The 18195-nt window shown below is 44.6% G+C and overlaps 1 protein-coding gene across 1 annotated transcript; it reads right to left on the reverse strand.

The window, feature by feature from the left end:
- Window positions 1-261: 261 nt before the first annotated feature.
- TMEM40 (transmembrane protein 40) lies at window positions 262-13498 on the reverse strand. The gene is made up of 14 exons (XM_086619039.1): window positions 13442-13498; window positions 12921-13081; window positions 9677-9733; window positions 8934-9073; window positions 8177-8330; window positions 6988-7095; window positions 6158-6211; window positions 5248-5283; window positions 3764-3796; window positions 2275-2340; window positions 1884-1955; window positions 1727-1801; window positions 933-995; window positions 262-472 (listed from the first exon to the last, which is right to left on the reverse strand). Exons 3-14 carry the CDS (start codon window positions 9723-9725, stop codon window positions 453-455), a joined length of 870 nt encoding a protein of 289 aa, XP_086475165.1. The 5' UTR covers window positions 9726-9733; window positions 12921-13081; window positions 13442-13498; the 3' UTR covers window positions 262-452.
- Between the last annotated feature and the right edge of the window lie 4697 nt (window positions 13499-18195).

Below are 18195 nucleotides of genomic sequence, written 5' to 3' on the forward strand. Positions count from 1 at the left end.
CTCAGCCGTGTGAGCAGGCAGCTGGTGTTTGCCTGGTTCGCAGCATCACACCGGGTAACGAGGAGGCGGCTCTGTGGCTGCCAAGATTCCTACTGAAACATCCAGAGCCTAATCCAGAACCAGCAGAGGATAATACTCGTCATTTTGTTGATTTTGATACACCATAGGCAGACTGACATGGGTGCACGGAGGAGGGAAGAAGAATGTGTTTGGATTGTCTGGATTGTCTTCCCAGCTCTGCTGAGCCACGAGTCACTTCAGAAGAAACAATGGGCCCCCATACCACAGTTTCAGCTTTATTTTTGAGGGGAGGCAATGATGTCTTTCTACGGCTTAACATTTCAATATTTCCCACTAGCCATTCGGTTTTTATGTTCGCCTCATAAAGCAGTTCTTTTAATACTAGAAATTCAGGCAGCAGGGTTTTGGGGAGCTCTCCTGAAATACTCCTCCTAGGCAGCTTTCCTCATACCTGCATGATGAAGAAAAAGACTGTCAGGACTATTGTGTTAAAATTGCCATGTATCTATGCAGCTTGTCAGCATTCTTCATATTTTGTGTTCATGAACACTAATAAATAGAAGCCTGGAATCTGTTTGAAGACCCGACAAGAGAAAGAGAAACCTACCCCCACTCCCTGAATTACTAATTGAACTGTAGAATTCTTATTCAGACATTGTCAGAAAATAGTTAATACCCCATGCAGGGCAGAGTATTAAAAATGTGAGAATGCTCTGCCACATGGAAAGAGTCAAGAATAATTCATTTTCAAATCCAAGCAGCTGTAACGAACTGTAGTAATTTTTTTTTTAATTAAGAAAAGAAGATTGGAAATTGTAATTTAGAGAAGTTAGTCTTAAGACTTCACCGAAATGAAGTGCCCAGAAAGGTCTAGGGACTATGCATGCAGTCAGTAAGAAGATCAATGTTACCTGTTGGCCTGAATTTGTGAATCAGAGGAATAAAACTGTCAAGTACGCTCCGAATCCGATACACTAATTGTGAAAACAAACATTTTTTTCAAGATGAGCCTTATAGCAACATAAAACATAGAAAATGGCAAAAAACAGGCAATGACACTTGCAGTATTAACGAACCCAAGATTACTGTTTAAAGGAGCGCTTTTGCAATATCGTTAATAACAAAGTAGTGACAAAGGCTGATTCCTGGGAGAGCTATCCACACCTTCCAAAAAGATTAGCACAAGATTACAAAGGAGACTTCCATTCTCAGTTGTGAAGCCATAACTTGCTGCTAGTTGCACCTTTCCTATGACATCCCTGAAGACTGCCAAGAACGTTCATTTTTTAAATATCATTTCCAGTAGCTGCTGCCATCCAGGTTCTGCCGAGAGCTCTTCCTCGGGGTGTTCAGCCGCCTCATTCCCAGGGGAATGAACGGCAGCCTGAGCGCGCAGCACCTTATAGAGTCTATGCGAGAAGACTGCCTTGCTGCTAAAATTATACGTTGTCATGGCAACTTAGCATTCAGCCATTGCTGCAGAAAGAGGTGACTCAGGGTCTTGTGATCATTGAGAAGGAAAAATGAGCCAAGCTCTCCCTTCAGTGTCACTGAAGCGTGTTTGTCTGCAGCCACTCTGCCTGACTGTGAACGTTACAGGATAGTTACGGGATGACTTACTACGGCATCGCAGCACTAGCAGCGTTACAGACCTGCACGTATTAATGACTGCATGACCTTGTATCCTTAGTGTGGATATACTTACCTAGACCAAAGTATATCCCAGTGGTTTCCAGGGAAGCAAAGGTGATCAAACCAATTCCAAGAGAAATAGTCCAGTCTAAGGCAACAAAATAAATCATTGGCTTTGCTCATTTTTCTAGTGTGCAACAACTTATCCCTCTACTGATGTATTGCTTTACCTTTGTAGTGATAGTAGCAAATTAGTAGAGCTCCAATTGCAAAGCAAAGAATGACAAAATGGAAGAACTCATCTGAAATAGAGGGAAAATTGGGTCACAACTGCAGGCACAGCCCTTGCGGATACACCTTAAGGTACAATGTGTCATTCAGCAAATAAAGTCTGTTTCCACGAGACGTCGCGTGCATTAGACTGAACTGCAAAACATACGTGCATGCAAATTGTTATGAGACACCTTGATGATTCTTATCAAGAAGCACTGATGCCCTTCAGCAAAGCACTCTTGTTGCAGGTGAGGGGGGAAGAGGTTTTTTTGAGCCAGAGATCTTATTCATGGACTAAGGTTCAACAGGGTTGGTATCAGTTGAATTTAAAAAAAAAATAATAATTACCATCTTTCCGTATGCCCATCCACCGTACTGTCCACTGATGGGGGTGAGTGTTGTCATACTCATATGCTACAAAAAAGAAATGTGTTTTATTGCCGTGGAACTCTGAAATTAAAGAATTTTAAGTTTCTTTCCCCTTTTGTATCTGAAATCAATTCTCAGAGCAGAATATATGTAAAGCTGCTTGTTCAAAGAAAAGATCTGCAAGCCTTTCCAAAAGATCAAATTAGTAATTCTAAAATCACCCCCAAAAGAGCCAGGTTTAAAAAAAAAAAAAAAAAAAAGATAAGATAATCAGATGATGGCATTAACAATACAGAATTGTTTTAGAGCACTCTGGGTCTTTTCTATCATCTAGTCTAGGACAATCAGTATTTCAGAATTATAGTGGGTGAGTAAAGCAGGGAGCTTCAGTTTGATTCTCGGGTGATTTGCACAATCACAGCTACAGTAACACAACCATCTCCATCACTAAGCTCACGAGTACGATCAATCTGCTTAAGCCTGATGTTAAAGTATTTCAGCACCCCCAAAGTAAGAGCAGTAGCTGATAATTGGTCTCCTGTAGCTTGCTATACCGATACGTGGAAAGAACAGCGTAAGAACCAGCTAGATACTTTCAGAGGTTTCAACAGAGAGCTGTTTGCTCTATGCTAGTTGTGAACAGAGCTGCCAAATTCTGTTCTTTCTCTCACCGCACTGTCAGAAAGAGCCGAGTGTTTTACCAGATTTCCAAGGGCGTGCTCAAAGCAGGTTTTTTCCCTTTTTGTTTGTTGATCACGTCAGAAGACCCTTAGGCAGTCTGCTGGATATGAGCCTTTGGGAGTTGATTCGTCATGAGTTTTCGGTGCTGATTGCACTTACATTGGGCTGTGCATCCAGGCAACCACTGCCTGGCAGTGAATTTAATTTTCTGTAAAGATTGAATGGGAGAGTACTGAAAATGTACTCCAAACGAGCTACAGAATTTTGCTGTTGTGCTTTTAAACCATGAAGCAACTGAACTTCGCCAGGAAGTTCTGTTCTGGGTCACCTGATTGTGGAGTCACGTTTTTAAATTTTTGATTCTTTGAGCATTCTGGATTGATCAAGCTCTGATTTGAGGACAAACTCAGTTATTTGACTATTAATGGTAACACAGCATTGCACTATTCTGACTCACAAACGTTCCTCTGTGCAGTTGTATGAAAGATCTATAGACGCAGAATTCACCAGAACATCAATTCATACTTGGCAAGTGTCTGCTCTGGGTTACTCTGCCTCCTAAATGCAGTAGTCCCACTGTAACTTTGTATCATGGAATGACTTGCACAGTATTTATTCCATTAAAGCATTACAGTGCATTTTAATAGCTATTCTCAAATTTCTACTTTTCGATTAGGAAAAGTCTGGGTATCAAGGAGCTGGTACAGCTATCATCACTAAGCAAAGCTCAGCCCTGAAAGACAGCATCCACAAGAAAAATGCCTTCTGTTTGCTTCTTTGTATTTACCATCTGCAATTGAATCTTCTCTTCTGGTAATCTCTGGAAAGCAACATAATTTTATTATTTCTGATGGTAAAAATGCAAAAATATTGTTTCCCACCATTATCAGCACTAGCAAGCACAGCCAGTATTCACCTATTTGGTGACTCAGTATAGACAAAACAGTATTTGAAAGTGCCAGGAAACAAAGTTAAAAGGGCCCATGAACAGATAATAATTAAACTAACCATTCACAGTGATCCTGGGTTCTTTGAAATAGCTGGGCAGTGGAATATTGATGGCCTCTGTTAATATTCAGGTACTAGAACTGAAGCTAGAACCAAGCAGAGCTGGGATCACAAGCGCTGCACGTGTGTATCACCTGAACCTGTCCAGTGCAGTGGGCATGGTGTCCTGCGCTAGCTAAATATTGACAGTGTCTCTGTCTGGTGTATCCAAGTAATCTAGAACTAAATCAACAAAGACCATGGTGAGAGGTGGAGAGGCTAATTGCTGACTGGAAAAGTACTGTAATCCTCTTTCTGCCCCTGGCAATGTGGGGAGAATATTGTATTTCAATATATTAGTCTACCCTGGTATTTTATGTAGCTCCTTCGGGACAGGTAACTCAAAAACCTCCCTGAGGGATTATGCTGCAATTTACATCTTCTTCCCAACTCTGTCCTCAGCTGAAACCGTCCAAGTCACAGCAACTATTCCCCACTGCACAGAAGAAAAGTGGTTGAGCAGTTGTCCTCTCAAAAAGGCCAGTCTGTTGGGCTGCCTGCCTCTCGTAAGTAATGAACGTGGCCTTGGCCTGGGAGTGGGAGGGATGAGGCCAGTAATGCAAACAAGCCATTGAAAATTCCCTGCTAGGGGCTGTTTCCTGCTATCTGTTCTGCTCCTGCTCAGCAGTGCCTGATAAAAAGAAATAGGCCTTGAGACCGCATGTCTGTTCAAGCCTCTCAGCTGGTACTGTTCCTCTGTTGCTTGCCATCTGGCTTTCACCTGGCACCTTTTTTGGGGAATGCTCTGTGCTCTGACCTAAGTGAGGAAGGCATTCAGAGCTCAGTATCACTGTTTTGCAGAAATCAGTTTCCAGCTCCTTCCCAGTCTTGCATCCCTGTTCAGCAGGAGACACAGAGCTGCAGGGAATGCTGAAAACAGCCTAGCTTCCTTGGAAAAGACCAAACAGTTGCCCAATAGAATTGGTTTCCCCCTAAAAAGGGTGACAACTGCTGTGAGCTGATCTTGTGAGAATCTGGCAGGCCTACAAAAAAATGGGTTAATCTTCTAGAATGCCTTGTACAAACCACCTGCCTTCAGCCATCCACAATGACAAGCTTGCAACAAAATGTCTGCACCTTGCCTAGGTCCAACATTAGGCTAACTGGAAACCAACAGATTTACAGCCAGGGAGTGGGTTTTTTTAATACATAAGCATGCCAGAAAGAAGAAACTGCAGTTACAGTCTTCCTTCCAGCAGGATGAGGTTGTCTGGGAATGCTTACCTGAATCTTTGTAGGGAACAACCTCTGCTGGTATACCTAAAATATTATGCAAAGATGATGTAGATTAGTATCCATAACGAGTACGCATACCTTGCTGTCAGTCCTAGCTCATGCAACCCTATGGAAATTGGTGTGGTGGTGTGAAAGTGACAAGGCAGAGGCCAGCTCTGACTCGTTGGAGAGGGCAGCTGTGTTGTAGGTTTTGCAGTTTGAAAGTGGGAAACTCAAATGGATTATTAAAGCCCCATATTCCATCTCTCACAATATCTGGAGATGGGTAGAATCAGACTCCTGTGAAACAAATTAGATTTCCTAATGTCAATTTAAATGAGCTGTTCTTACATCTGGGCTGAGATCAATTTAAGACATTAATTAAATGATTAAAGCTTTAACTTTTTTACTTTCATGACTCTATACCATAAGCTGATAAGTATTTCTGTGTGTTGACACAGCACGTTTTCTTTATTTGCATTGTATTTATTTTCCATTTTTCCTTTGGAAGGAAAGGAAAAGCCTCAGGAAGGAGATCCAAGGTGTGGTCCTCACTGATGATCTCCGACTGCAGACCCTGTAAGTAGTGGCTGTGACAGACATTTTCAAAACTCTTTTGCTGCATTTCACTGGCAACTGTGCAGACCTGGCAGCAGGACTTAGCCCACAATGGTAGATTTTGCTGTTCTCCTGGTGCAACGCTAACCACGGGGCATGGCCGAGTGTTAGTATGACTTGAGCTTCATCTTGTAGGAAATGCCTTTCCTACAGCCATATTGGCTGGTCCTCTTCCTATGTCTATACGTGTTGATATACCTTTGTTCAGAAGTCAAACCAAAGAATGCCAGAAATTATCTTTTTTTCTGGTTTACATTGGTTATCTCTAGTAAAAACCAATACTGTTGTCACTTTGTCCTACCTCCAAGTAATTGGCCTTCGGTCTTCTGTCTTTCTAAATCTTCCTCATCGCTGCCTGGATAGAGAAAGTGTTTCTTCATCAGATTAAAGAAAAATGTGCCAGCAGTATCAGAAAAAAACAGCACTCTAGTTGTTTGCTCATAATATAATAGTGGCCGTGGGATGTGTAGGTAATAATCAAGATTTGAAATGTGAGGATCGTTATTAGCTGCTTGTGCCTCACAGCTCTCCTCTGAGCTGGCTGAATAGGAGAAAAACAGCAAAAGCTGAAGATGGAATAATTTGTGTAACGGGGCGTAGTGAGAAAGTTCTTGTTTTAAACACATACATCACCAGCACTGCTAATTAGTTTGAAAAGTTTATTTCTAAATGCAACTCAGGGATCTTCATCAGCTCGTGGCTTTCTGTAGCAGAATAAGCCAGTACCAGCGTTATCACTTCCATGTTGCTTGTCGCTTCTCAGTCTCATTTTCCGTGAATGAAACAGTCTAGTGGCAGCCAGAGTCCCTTTTGCTACACTGTTGATGTTTGCTAATGAGCAAAGAAATGACCAGACGTGCTCACTGCTTGCAACAATCTTGCGGCACGTTTCTGGATTTTTGAAACCTCCAACTTCCGCAAGACTGGGAGGCAGCCACTATTTTGCTGATGATGAATCTAGAGGTACTGGTTATTTTTCGTGTTCTCCTTTTTGCACACTGTTTTACCTTTTTTTTCCAGAGTTTTGAGGAATATCTACTGAATTTCTGTAAGTTTTCTATGTGAATCTCTTATGAACATGCAATCAGACCAAATTATGTGTCAGGGAAAAAGAAAATAAATCCTCTTTACCTTGTGTATCTTCATCCATAGACTCATGGGATGAGTTTTCAGCCTTTTTTTGCCCTTGTGAAAGCATGAGATTCCTTTCCAGTCTCTTCAGGAGTTTCAATTTTTCATCTGTTTCATATATAGAGAAAAAATATTAGAAACACCTATTTACATCTTCTCTCTTTTACAGTGACAGGTTTCACAATGCTTTGTTAAAGGTTATCTGACATGAAATCAGATACTTATTTCAGCTGTTTTTTGCACATAAGGAGCAGTACAGAGCACAAATGAAGGTATTGTTATACATCACTGTTTTCTTAAACTGCTGTAGTAGATGCCTAAATTTCATCTTCTGGCTTTTAATTTACCCCTAACGCTACCCCTGTGAAATTTCCCATTCCCTGAAGCAACAGCAGCTGCCGCTGAAAGCTGTTTTAGCTGGAGAAGACTTGTTCTCCCTTCACCCCGGTGATGCCTGCTGGGTTCCCTGTGCTTATGCCGTAGTGCCAGCCCCCTCGTGTGGCAGAAAAGCAGAGCCCTCAGCCAGCGGGAGGAGAAACCTGCGGGATGCCGGCTCTTGGGCCCGGCGGAGAAGGGCTCCTGGCTTGTGCGGCCGGAGTTGCAGGTGATTCTTAACAGCTTCAAATGCAGTTTCTTGTTGCACAACAGAGCAAACGAGAAGCGCAGTAGAGTCTATTTGTATCTCGTTGCCAGGTTCAGCACCCTGCGTGGCATCCTCTGTCCGCTCCTTTTAGTTACTAATACACATGCTGCCAGGGTCATTCACAAAAATATTTTCAGCAGCTGAGCTTGGATTTCTTACCACTATGAGAGCTCGGAGAGGTCCAGGCTAGCTGGATAACAGTCCATGCAAAAAAGTGTCCTGGATGTCATGAATCCTAGACAGGAAAACCTGGGGCACCACTTTACATCAGAGAAATTTCTTTGGCATCATCATCCTAGGACATCCTCACTCCCTAAACAAAGTTTTTTCCCCAGAAGAAGCCAAGGCTAACTAAAGTAAAATGCTACCTTTGGCTCCCGTTATCGCCATACTAACTGATTTTTCTAAGCAGTACGTCTAGACATTCCAGTTGTTCACTAATAACCACTTCCAACCATATACCAGAGTTTTCAAACTGGTGTCAAGGCCCACTGGCACTGCAGTAATTTTAACAAAGTAACTGACGAGCAGCCAGGTAGGACTCACCCTTTCCCTTGGAGCTGGGCAGCTGCTGATATGCAGATGGGTCGGTTGTCTTCAGCAAGAGGTAAAGGACAGCCATTGCTCTGACTCCTTCCTTTTCTATGGCTTTCAGGCAGGCTGCACAGCCTTCAGGCAGGACACGGCAGCTGTTGAGGAGCTGAAAGATAGGTAAGTACATAGCAAACAGTCCAGCCAATAAAACGCAGCCTGTAAAAGCATACCCTGCTGTACAAATGAATGTATCTCACTCCATATGTGGGAAATTTAATCCCCTGCCCCTACTATCAGGGGAATCAGGAGCAAAAAGTGATGCCAAAGATGGGGAGAGAATGTAAACTCCATTCAGCAACTCAAAGCCAAGTCATCGACTGGGAAAAAACACGGTGTGTAACAGTTAACTGTTTAAAGAGCTGGAGAAATACAGTTATAGGTTCTGAAAATGGGCACACAGTGTCTGCAGTATCTTACAGCAAAACGTCACTAACACTGGTCCCGCCTAGAAAATGGTGAGATGAACTGATCCTGAGGAATTTATACAAAGCCAGTTATTTTTTCACATGGAGAACAATGAAGTAAGAAGCAGAGACCTGAGTCTCATTTATCTAAGTGCCCTTTCACAGCATTTAGCATGTTTCAGATATGTTTTAGCGTGGCAGATCATTGGACTGTATGTTTTCTCTCCCCAAAGCACATCAGAGAAGTATCAAATCATCTGTATAACAATGTCTTACAAAGGATGCGTATTTCTTTAGTAACTTACGTTGTTCTTTTCTTCGGTATCCAGGATAGGTGGGTCAGTGGTGGCTAAACATTTTACAAGTGATTCCCAGAAGGCCTGCTTCATTTGCTCGTGATTCTCCAAGTAATTGGCATCGGCAGTAAAAACCCTCTGGAAAACGTCTGGGAGGAAAAACAAGCAAATCACTGTGCAGCAGTAGAGGTGGGTTGCGTGGCAGTGTTCTTGTGGTGCTCGGTGTAGGTGTGGTGGCAGACACCAGACTCTAACATGCTGCCCAACACAAGCACGTTGGCATACAGGAAAGGGTGTAGTGCTGCATTGTACAAAGCAACTGAGTTTGCCAAAAGTAAGAAGAAAAATGTCAGTAGTCCGTACAAATTACTGATGTCTTTGTGACGCCATTATCTCAGGGAGAGAAGCAGGGGAAGTATTCCTGGCTATTTAATGGGTGACCATGCTATTCTACAGACAGGCATAAAGACACAAAGGGCTGTACACCAAGGTACTGAGAAGGGTCATTAGGCATTAAACGAACAGCAAAATCTCCTTCCTGCATCTAAATTCCCACAAGTACATGCCCAAGGCCTGATGAGAAGCCTGTGGAAGAGCTGGGAGTTGGCTGCTGATCTCTCTTTTACAAGCAAGGAGATGGATGGAGTGTGTTTTCAGAGGAAACACAGTTTCATTGACTCATGACCACTCTAGCAAGAACTGTTGCATAGTGTGAATGAGCTGAAGCTTTGATCCTTGTGTGCTACCCTTACCTTGCTCTTCTTCAGTAAGATCTGGGAATGGGACATTCAAGTCCTCCATTGCTGTGCCTGTTCGAAAGGGGAGAAAAGACATATTTAGAAACAGATTGGTCTGACCTCTATTTTTCTGTCTTATGCTTTGTTTTCTGCAAACATGGCGTCTGTCTCTAGACACTTCAGTTTTGAAATCACTTCTCTGTTGCAATGGCAGTTTCACATCATGATTCATTTACCCTCCTAGGGCTCGTTCTTGACTCTCCTGAGCGAGTCTTGCTGGGCTGGCTTTCGGTTATGAAGAAAGAACAAAAGTCTGATCATCATGAGTAAAACGAAAAGAAGCCCGACTTGATCATTCACATTGTTGTTCTTTTACAGCTACCAAGGTGTCTAATTAACTATTCACCACAGATGTGAGTAACTTAATAGGCCCTGTTCCATTCACAAAACAGAGCAATTACTCCATATCTTTGACATCCTTTTACTTAAAATGTACCAACTGGGGAGAACAGTAGAAATAGTTGATAGGAGAGCCCCTCAAGGTTTGGAATCCTTGTCTCATAGAAGACTTTGACACTTCAACTTCTGCTCTTCCCAAGTAGTCATGAAAAGGAAATTTTCACTAAGTTTAGGTTTATGAATTCAAAATTTTTGTCAATCCCAGATTTCTTACTGGCATTTGCCATGGAAAAAAAAAAAAAACCACATTCTAACATCCCCAAAATCCAATATTTCTTTGTTTTGCTAAACTTGCTCCAGAAATTTTGTTTTGAGGCTGTTTTATTCTGATGATGTTTTAAGTTTTTTTTTGTGGGGGTTGTGGTTCTGAACGTTTGCCTCTGCCCACTGTGGTCCAGACGTCTTACACTGACTGCATCTCCCCTCATGCAGCATTTCAGCTAAAGCACTGTTGTACTGAGAGGTGCAAAAGAAGATTTTTTGGGGAGCCTGAAGTACCGTTTCCACTATGCAGAGCACAATAGGAAAACAGTCTGTACACCCACACCTTTTCTTACAATATGACTTTTGAATCTACTCAACACAATACTTTCAATTGTGTAAAGGAAAACTAAGTATTTCCTTTAAATTTTCCAGATGGAAAACTGTTTCTTTTCCTACAGGCAGTTTCAGCTCTCTAGAGACCACTATATCAGTCAGAAAAATATTCTAACACAATATCCAGAGCAGGTCTGGTTGATATCTTCAAAACAAGCAAAAACATCTTCGTTCTGGAAACAGAACAACTTTTACTTATGTTAGTTCTTAGATAGGGGAAATTAGACACAAACAGACTCCGAAGTAGCTGCAAAACTCATCTTTCCTTTGGAATCAGGGCCGAGGTCCCACATTGTCAGTATGTTGGTGATTCTGGGAGCTTTCTCCTTTCCTAGGCTGGAATTGTTCTTCAAGCGATGAGATCCTTGGTTTGAAACTCTTTTTAGCAACTGGTTTGCTGTTTGGCTCTGGGAAAATTACTAAGTCCAGAAAACTCTTTACTTACCTCCTAGGTGTATGGTGAGGAAAAAAAAAAAAAGTATATTTTAAGAACACTTTGAAATCATTCCTGATGATGATTCTGTGCAAGCCATCTACAATGTCAGATAACATCTTCTATTCCACCACCTGATATACCTGGAAACTGGTATGTTTTTGGGCAAGCAAGCTTTGAACTCGTAGCAATTAGTCTAACGAAAATTTTTACCTATCCCCCAAACATTGCCTGACTTACAGCTTTTGCTGCTGTAGCCATGGCAGCAGTGCTGTGTGACAGTCACTGGCAATGTCGGACCCTGAGCGCCCGACAGGGAATGCAGGAAACGCACCTGTCCTCTCTGCCTGGGTAAGCCCCAGCTGATGCTGAAATGCAGGAACCCAACACATCACACTCTGGATAAACTCGTTCTCGGCCACACAATAAAAAACGTAACTTCTGTGCAGTTAGATATCTCCAGCTATGGTTTTCAGACTTTTCCAGAATCTTTCTTGCCTTCCTATTTACTCCGCTTGAACCCTGCAACAGTGTTTGCTTTTGTAAGCTAAATCCTTTAGGCCTCTTTGTGGACTGCCCAGTTGAAACACCAGGCCTAAAGGAACAAAATTATGTAAAATGTAAACATTTCTTTTCTGACTGATGAATTCCATTTCATAGAAACATTTGTCAACATCCACAGATTTTACTATTGAGTGAGATTCGGGATGTTTGTCTTTGTGGCTCCTCATACCTAGTGAAGGCCACTTTCATTGGCACATCCGGGCACGTTGCTCTTCCTGTGAGGCGAAGCTGTCGAAACAGCTGCCTTACGCCGGCTTTGCGCCATCCCGAAGACAAAGCGAGCAGGTTGGCACAAGCAGATCCGTCCCACCACACGCAAAGGAAGAGCAGATACTGGAGGCAGAAGAGAGGCTGTCTGGCTCGTTTGCTGTCAGACTGATTTCCTTTAAAACTCTTCATTCGCTGGCCCAAACGGCCAGACTGCTCCGCTGTACCAGCAACAGAGACACGTTTGCCTGATGCACTTTTGCATCCTGCCGTGATGAGACCAGGATGCCACGAGAGGATCCAGGAGCAGGCAGCGTCTGCTCCCACCTCCCTTTCTGTGCCTCCAGCACAGCTAAGCCCAGTCAGTCGCCAAGCTTTACGTAACTAAGGAAGTTGGGTACCTAATTTCTGTAAATTAATTCCCCTGTGGCTCTTCTGGAAAGAAAATCAGATCTAAACAAAGGATAAGTATAGACATTTAATTATTGTATGTTTTAAAAGTGATTTAGTTGATTATACCTCATAATGAGAGAAGGCTGATGATGTATTGGCATTTCAGCCTGGCCATGAGCTCATTGAGGAATGACATGAACAGCAGACCTCATCTTGCTTTCCTCACAGCAGATCAGAACTTAATTGCAGTGAGGTCTTTTTAACATGTTAGAATGAAATTTGTGTGCAGTCAGGCTTCTCCTAGTTGTTTAGGAAGTGAGGCTAATAACGGCCATACACAACAACTTTTTGCTTAGCCGCTGAAATACATCTGAGTGAAATTGTTCAACAGGATAGCGAAAAATATAAATAGAGTAAAATAAGGTTGTTTTGACTTCAAGACAAAAACGAGACAATCCTAAACCTTTCTCCTTTTAAACTACTTTTACCTTTCTTTTTCAATTATATGCTGACACCAAATCTTGCTAAATCTTATTTTAAACATAAATGTTAAGTCCCTCCCTGCCCTTCCCTTAAACTAAATGCAACAAACATCATAAAGCACACCTGCAAGTCTCAGGTTGGTCCTAGCAGTTTGTTCCACAGGAAGATGTCCTGGAGGGCTGTGGTCGTGGTGAAAGCTGGTAGTTTCTTCCAGCAAGACAACAAAAACTGACCCACGCCAATTCCACCAGTGAGATAATTCTGCTGTTTGTCCGGTCTCCTTCCTGTTGTCAAATATAGTTGAAACGCGACAGAGAAGTAGCAAAACTGAAAGACTTTTCTCTCTTTACGGCGTTTTGAACGCAGGCAGGTGGGCAGCCGCCGAGCGTGTGTCGCCGCGGGGAGGGCAGCTCCCCAGGGGCGGCGTGACCATCCCCGTGGGGGTGGGCAGGGAGCGGGCTCAGCCTGTGCACCCCTCGCCGCAGCGCCGGCATTTTCTTCCTTTCCCGGCTCTCGCAGCAAGCCGGCACACGGTGACCGCACGGCTGCCAGCTCCTGAGGCGGTTTGCTGCCTGTTTTCCAGCTGTGCTGGAAATACAATGGCAGCTCTCCCATATGCATTTACGTACACCATTGGAATTTACCTGGTTTGTACTTCTCCTTATGCGCTGTGCGCTCCTCTCGGCGGTCGTTCGAAAGCTCTGAAGGGAAGAAAATGAGCTCATCAGAAACCAGAAGAGCTCATGTCTGTAGTCTGAGCAAAGATAAGGCAAACAAATCTTCCCCTACGCATAAAATAGGGGAGCTGCCACGAGGGTTTTATAAGAAAAAAAACATACTTTAAAATGGGGAAGTCCGATCAGGAAGACGCAGAGGTTAGAGCGAAGTCCTGTGCCTCGTACCACAGTGCCACGACCCCTCGTACCGTGCCGCGGTGCCTCGTCGACAGATGGACAACCTGGCCGTGTGCCAAGAGCCAGGACAACCCCGGCACACCCTCGATCTCCACCACGAGACGCTCCCGAACCCCTCCGCGGCGCTTACCGGCAGGGCTGCAGGCGGGTCGGGATCCCGAGGCAGGGCGGCCGCGGCGGCGGGGCTGGCGCTGGGCCTCACGTGGCTGCCCTGACTCACGGTGGGAGCGGTGGCAGCTCCACGTTGTTGCTCCGGGCATGGCGGGAGGAGCGGTGTGTTTCCTGAGGCCCCACGCTCGGCTAGGCAGCCAAGAGCCGACCCCGCTGGCAGGGGGGGAGAGGCGCTGGGCGACCTCCTGGGCGACCTCCTGGTCTGTCCCTGGAGCCCGCTCTTTTGCCCTGCCTGGTACGTGACGGGGAGGCCGGGGCCGCAGGGAGCCCTCTCTGAGGGAAGGGAACCATCATCCATCATGTCTGTCTCCAGCAACCGGAGAGAGTGCTGACAACACAAAGCCAGAGCCACCCCTGGGTTACGGATGTGCTCCAGGGCACCTCGGGCTGAGCCAAGTTGAAAATTCCCTCTGCTGTTTGCTCTGCACATGAAGCCACTGACAGCTCCAGGGCAGGAAAGAGGCACAGCTACCCCGGGCCCCAGGCAAAAGGACTTTCCACTTTCCTGACCGGGCCATGCGTCTGAAAACAGCACCATCTCCCGCTGTGTCTGCAGGTGCTCGGGCAGGTGGATCACCAGGAACCAGCAGGACTGCCAGGAGCAATGCCGGCCATGTACAGGTAATCCACCCGCCTGGGCCAGCCCTCAGCCCCCAGGCACGCTCCATTCTAAGGTTATCTGCTCAGTATCAGACAGGAATCCCAAAACCCAAGTCATTTGAGGCAAAGAAAATATCAGTATTTCCTAAGCAAGCATCCCCAGCCCAGCATAGGCTTTCACCACGACCTGGGGGTCTCTCAGGTCTCATCACGCACCGTGTGACAGATTTCCACCTGAGCCTTTGCCAGGTACAAAAGTATTCCGGATTTCATAGCTGAAAGTTAGATTTTTATCAAATGAGGTATGCTTTTCCAGCAAGGCATGTAATAAGTGAGTGGGTGCAAATCCACCATTTGTTACCTGGTGAAGTGGTGTTCACGGTGCATTGTCTCCTTGCTCTTAGAAAGCAACAGGGAGCAGCCCAGACTGGATCCAGCCTCCAGGCTCCAATTAGCCTAAGGTAAAGGTGGTAAACAGGGAGGTTTCTCTTTGTCCTTTCACAGCAATTTGTTTTGCTATCTGTAGCTCTTATTAAAGGCCTCTTGAGTTCTAGCAATAGCAAATTTCAGAGATCAGGATGGACAGTCCTGAAAGACCAAAGTCCTTCAGATCCTTGAGTTGTCCACAGGCAATTTCCTGCCTGCTAGAGACTGCTTGCATGTCCTCACGGCCGGGCTGTGCAGCACCCTCACGCTCTGGCTTTCCTGTTCTCCATAGGATGCCACCCTCAGCGTACCGATTTACTTTGATTATGGGTTTAACACTCTGTCTTCTGGCAGGAGGAAGTGATACAAACTGTTTTCTTGAAATCCTCGTGTCTCTCTTAGAATAGCCTGAAACAAAACATCCCTCTCTACTTGTCCCACACCTGCAGCACAGCCATCAGTGCTCTCTGAGCCCTTCTTGTTCACCTCTGATGCACGGGACTTCTTCATCACAAGATTAAACCAAAGCCACCCCAGGGCTGGTTTCTGTTTAGGGAAGCAGCTCCTTCACTAGCAGGTGATGGTTTCTGACCTGCTGCAGAAGGCAACGAGAGCAGGAAAGGGAAGGGCAGACCTCTCCTGTGCACAAGAGCAGCAAAAGGAAGGCCAGCTCAGCACCTAACGTACACCAGCTACACTGAAACAGGCATTTTCACCTTGGTCTTTCCCACTGCAGCTGCCCCCAGGTAGGTAATTAACTAATTAATTAAGTCTTTCTCAGGCCTGTGTCTTGCCTTTGGCCTCTAGTACTCTCACCTAAGGAAAAACTCCAGCTCTCCTGGCCTCCTGAGCTCCTTCCAGGCCTGCCCAGAGATAACCCAACCTTCCAGTTGCTGGGCTGAAATATAATTCTGCGTTTGGCTTCGTTTCGGTAGGGTTTGTGCTACAACCAGGTGTAAGCGTTGCTTTTTCTCAGTAAGTATGGCCTCTGCCCAGCGTGATGTCTGGTCACGTGCAAACGTGTGTGAAGAGCGAGAGCTGCTGGGGTAGGAGACTGCTCGGGACGCTCCTATGGCACAGGTGCCCTGACTGCGCGGTGTGGGCGCCTTCATTCGGCTGTCAAATTAAGAGAACTGTTGGTGACCGGGGAGGGGGTGTGCTGAGCAGGCTGGGAACCCTCCCACTGCCCTCCTCTTCTTCATGTACTGGGACACAGACAAAGGAATTTACACTTCCTGTAGTAGGTATGGGGTTTTTTTCTTTTTTTTTTCTTTTTTTTTAGGGTTTTGTTTTTTTTTTGAGGGCGGGAGGGTGTTTGGTGGTTTTTTTTTGTAAGCAGGCTGTTTCACTAGTTTTCTGCAAGTGCTTATTCAGGTGCCTTTTCTCACCTATCCTGACATTTAATTACATGTGATGTTTAACTCTTAAAGCGGCTGATACTCTGCATCTGCTTCTGCTGGGAGAATATTATCTAATTCACTAGAATATTTTAGCGTGTATTACATATGTTTATTTTGCTCTTATTTGGGAACTGTCCTCTGAGAGAGCCAGGAGAACAGTGGTTTACTCTTTATATGCTGGAAAAATAGCTTCTGGGAGGGGTTTAGAGACATGAGACAGGCGAGGAGCTGATGCTGGACACTCACTGGGTACAGCGTGTGCGTGTGCAGATTTGTCACGCAGCAGGTTGCGTGAGAAATGTAGAAATGCTCCTGAGTGAGTGCAGGAGGGGCCAAATGATGGTTCGTATTCAGAGTAGTAATTGCTCCTTTAGTCATCACATTTCTGATGGATTAAAACACTTCCACCTCTTGCCCTACCCCAACTTTGAAGCAAAGGATTGCTTAAATTAGTCCCTTCTGTGCATTTAGTTGCTACATTTTTTCTTTAAATAAAGCCTGCTTAGACAATTGTGAGACTGTGAAGTCACTGAGTGTGTCAGCTGTGTTTGGCAGGTTACAGCTCATTTACAGATACTTTTCTGGTTTTAAGCTCTGTACACGTTTGAGAGAGAAAGGAGAAAATGAACAATCGGTAAGTACAACCCCCTCCCCTAACCCTCCAGACTATAACCAACTAACAACCCCCTAATAAAAGCAGCCATTTGCCTCTGGCCGAGCTGAGAGAAAGGCTGTGGCTTAGTCAGGAAAGCCTTTTGCACAACTGTATGGGAGGGTGGATCACGTTGTACCTTACTGAGACCTTCTGGAGATTTTTTTTCTCATTCTGTGCCCTTCTGTGGAATTTCTTGCCAAAATAACTAATTCATTATATTGATTTTTTAAACTAATCCAGTAAATTTTTTGCTAAAGCCTTTTAAATTCAAGAACTAGTCTTAATTTTACTTAATTTCTGTCTAGAAACAGGAGTTTCTTGTTCTGTACAGATGTTTTAGTATCTCTCTTAAACTCCATTGAGAACCAAGCAGAACCCTGTGCTCACCTCGATGCCTGTTTTTTCTTATTGTTTCCTCAAACTTTTACTTCAAGTCAAAATTATAATTTTCTTCAAATTCTTTAGAAGCCTCCTGGTATGATATGCTGTAGAAAGAGGATCAGGGTGCTCTGGTTATATTCTTATAGTAAAATTTTATTATTTACATTAAAAATCTCTGGTTTCCAATCAGTACTAAGACAGTGGTGATAGAGGCTGAAGATGAACAAGACTAAATCAGTGTGTGTTGCAGACCTTTTGACAGACCCCGGAGAAATGTTGTTCTTTGTTTCTCCTTATCACCAATGATACTAGTGCTAGTAGCAGAACCTGAGTCTCACAATTTTTCATTTTTTTGGCCGGGTGTTATGGAGACACTAAGCAGCTGTCCTGTGCCTGTGCTGGCAAGCTGAGTGCACACAGACCTTGAAATAAACGAGCATCAGATCTTGCTCCAGCAGGTCTGGAACTGTGTGGAGCAGCTACTGAGCCACCAGCAGCTTTGTTACGCCGCACTGCGTGTTGCTTTGGTGTGTCACAGGCCAATGGATGTGACCCTTAGTATTTTGTGCTGCTCAGAAGGCGGCTGTGGCTGCTCTTGCAAATGCAGCTCCCGGTTTGGCCAAGGCCAAATGCTCCAAGTTTCTGTAGCTCCCCAGAAAGTACTCCTTTTTTGTTCTCTAAGTGATCAACACTGCAATATCCGCATGTTGTGGGGTCAGAAGTTCGTTAGGGAAAAAAACACCAGCCTGCTGGCACCGCCGAACTCCCTGGGGTCCTTCAGTGCGTGCCGAAGCATCTGTGCAGAAAGGCTGTCATCATGTGGCCTCATCCCTGTCCACAGGGATGAGGTG

The sequence above is a fragment of the Tauraco erythrolophus genome, chromosome 12 (assembly GCF_009769465.1).
Source record: "Tauraco erythrolophus isolate bTauEry1 chromosome 12, bTauEry1.pri, whole genome shotgun sequence".
Classification (NCBI taxonomy): Eukaryota; Metazoa; Chordata; class Aves; order Musophagiformes; family Musophagidae; genus Tauraco; species Tauraco erythrolophus.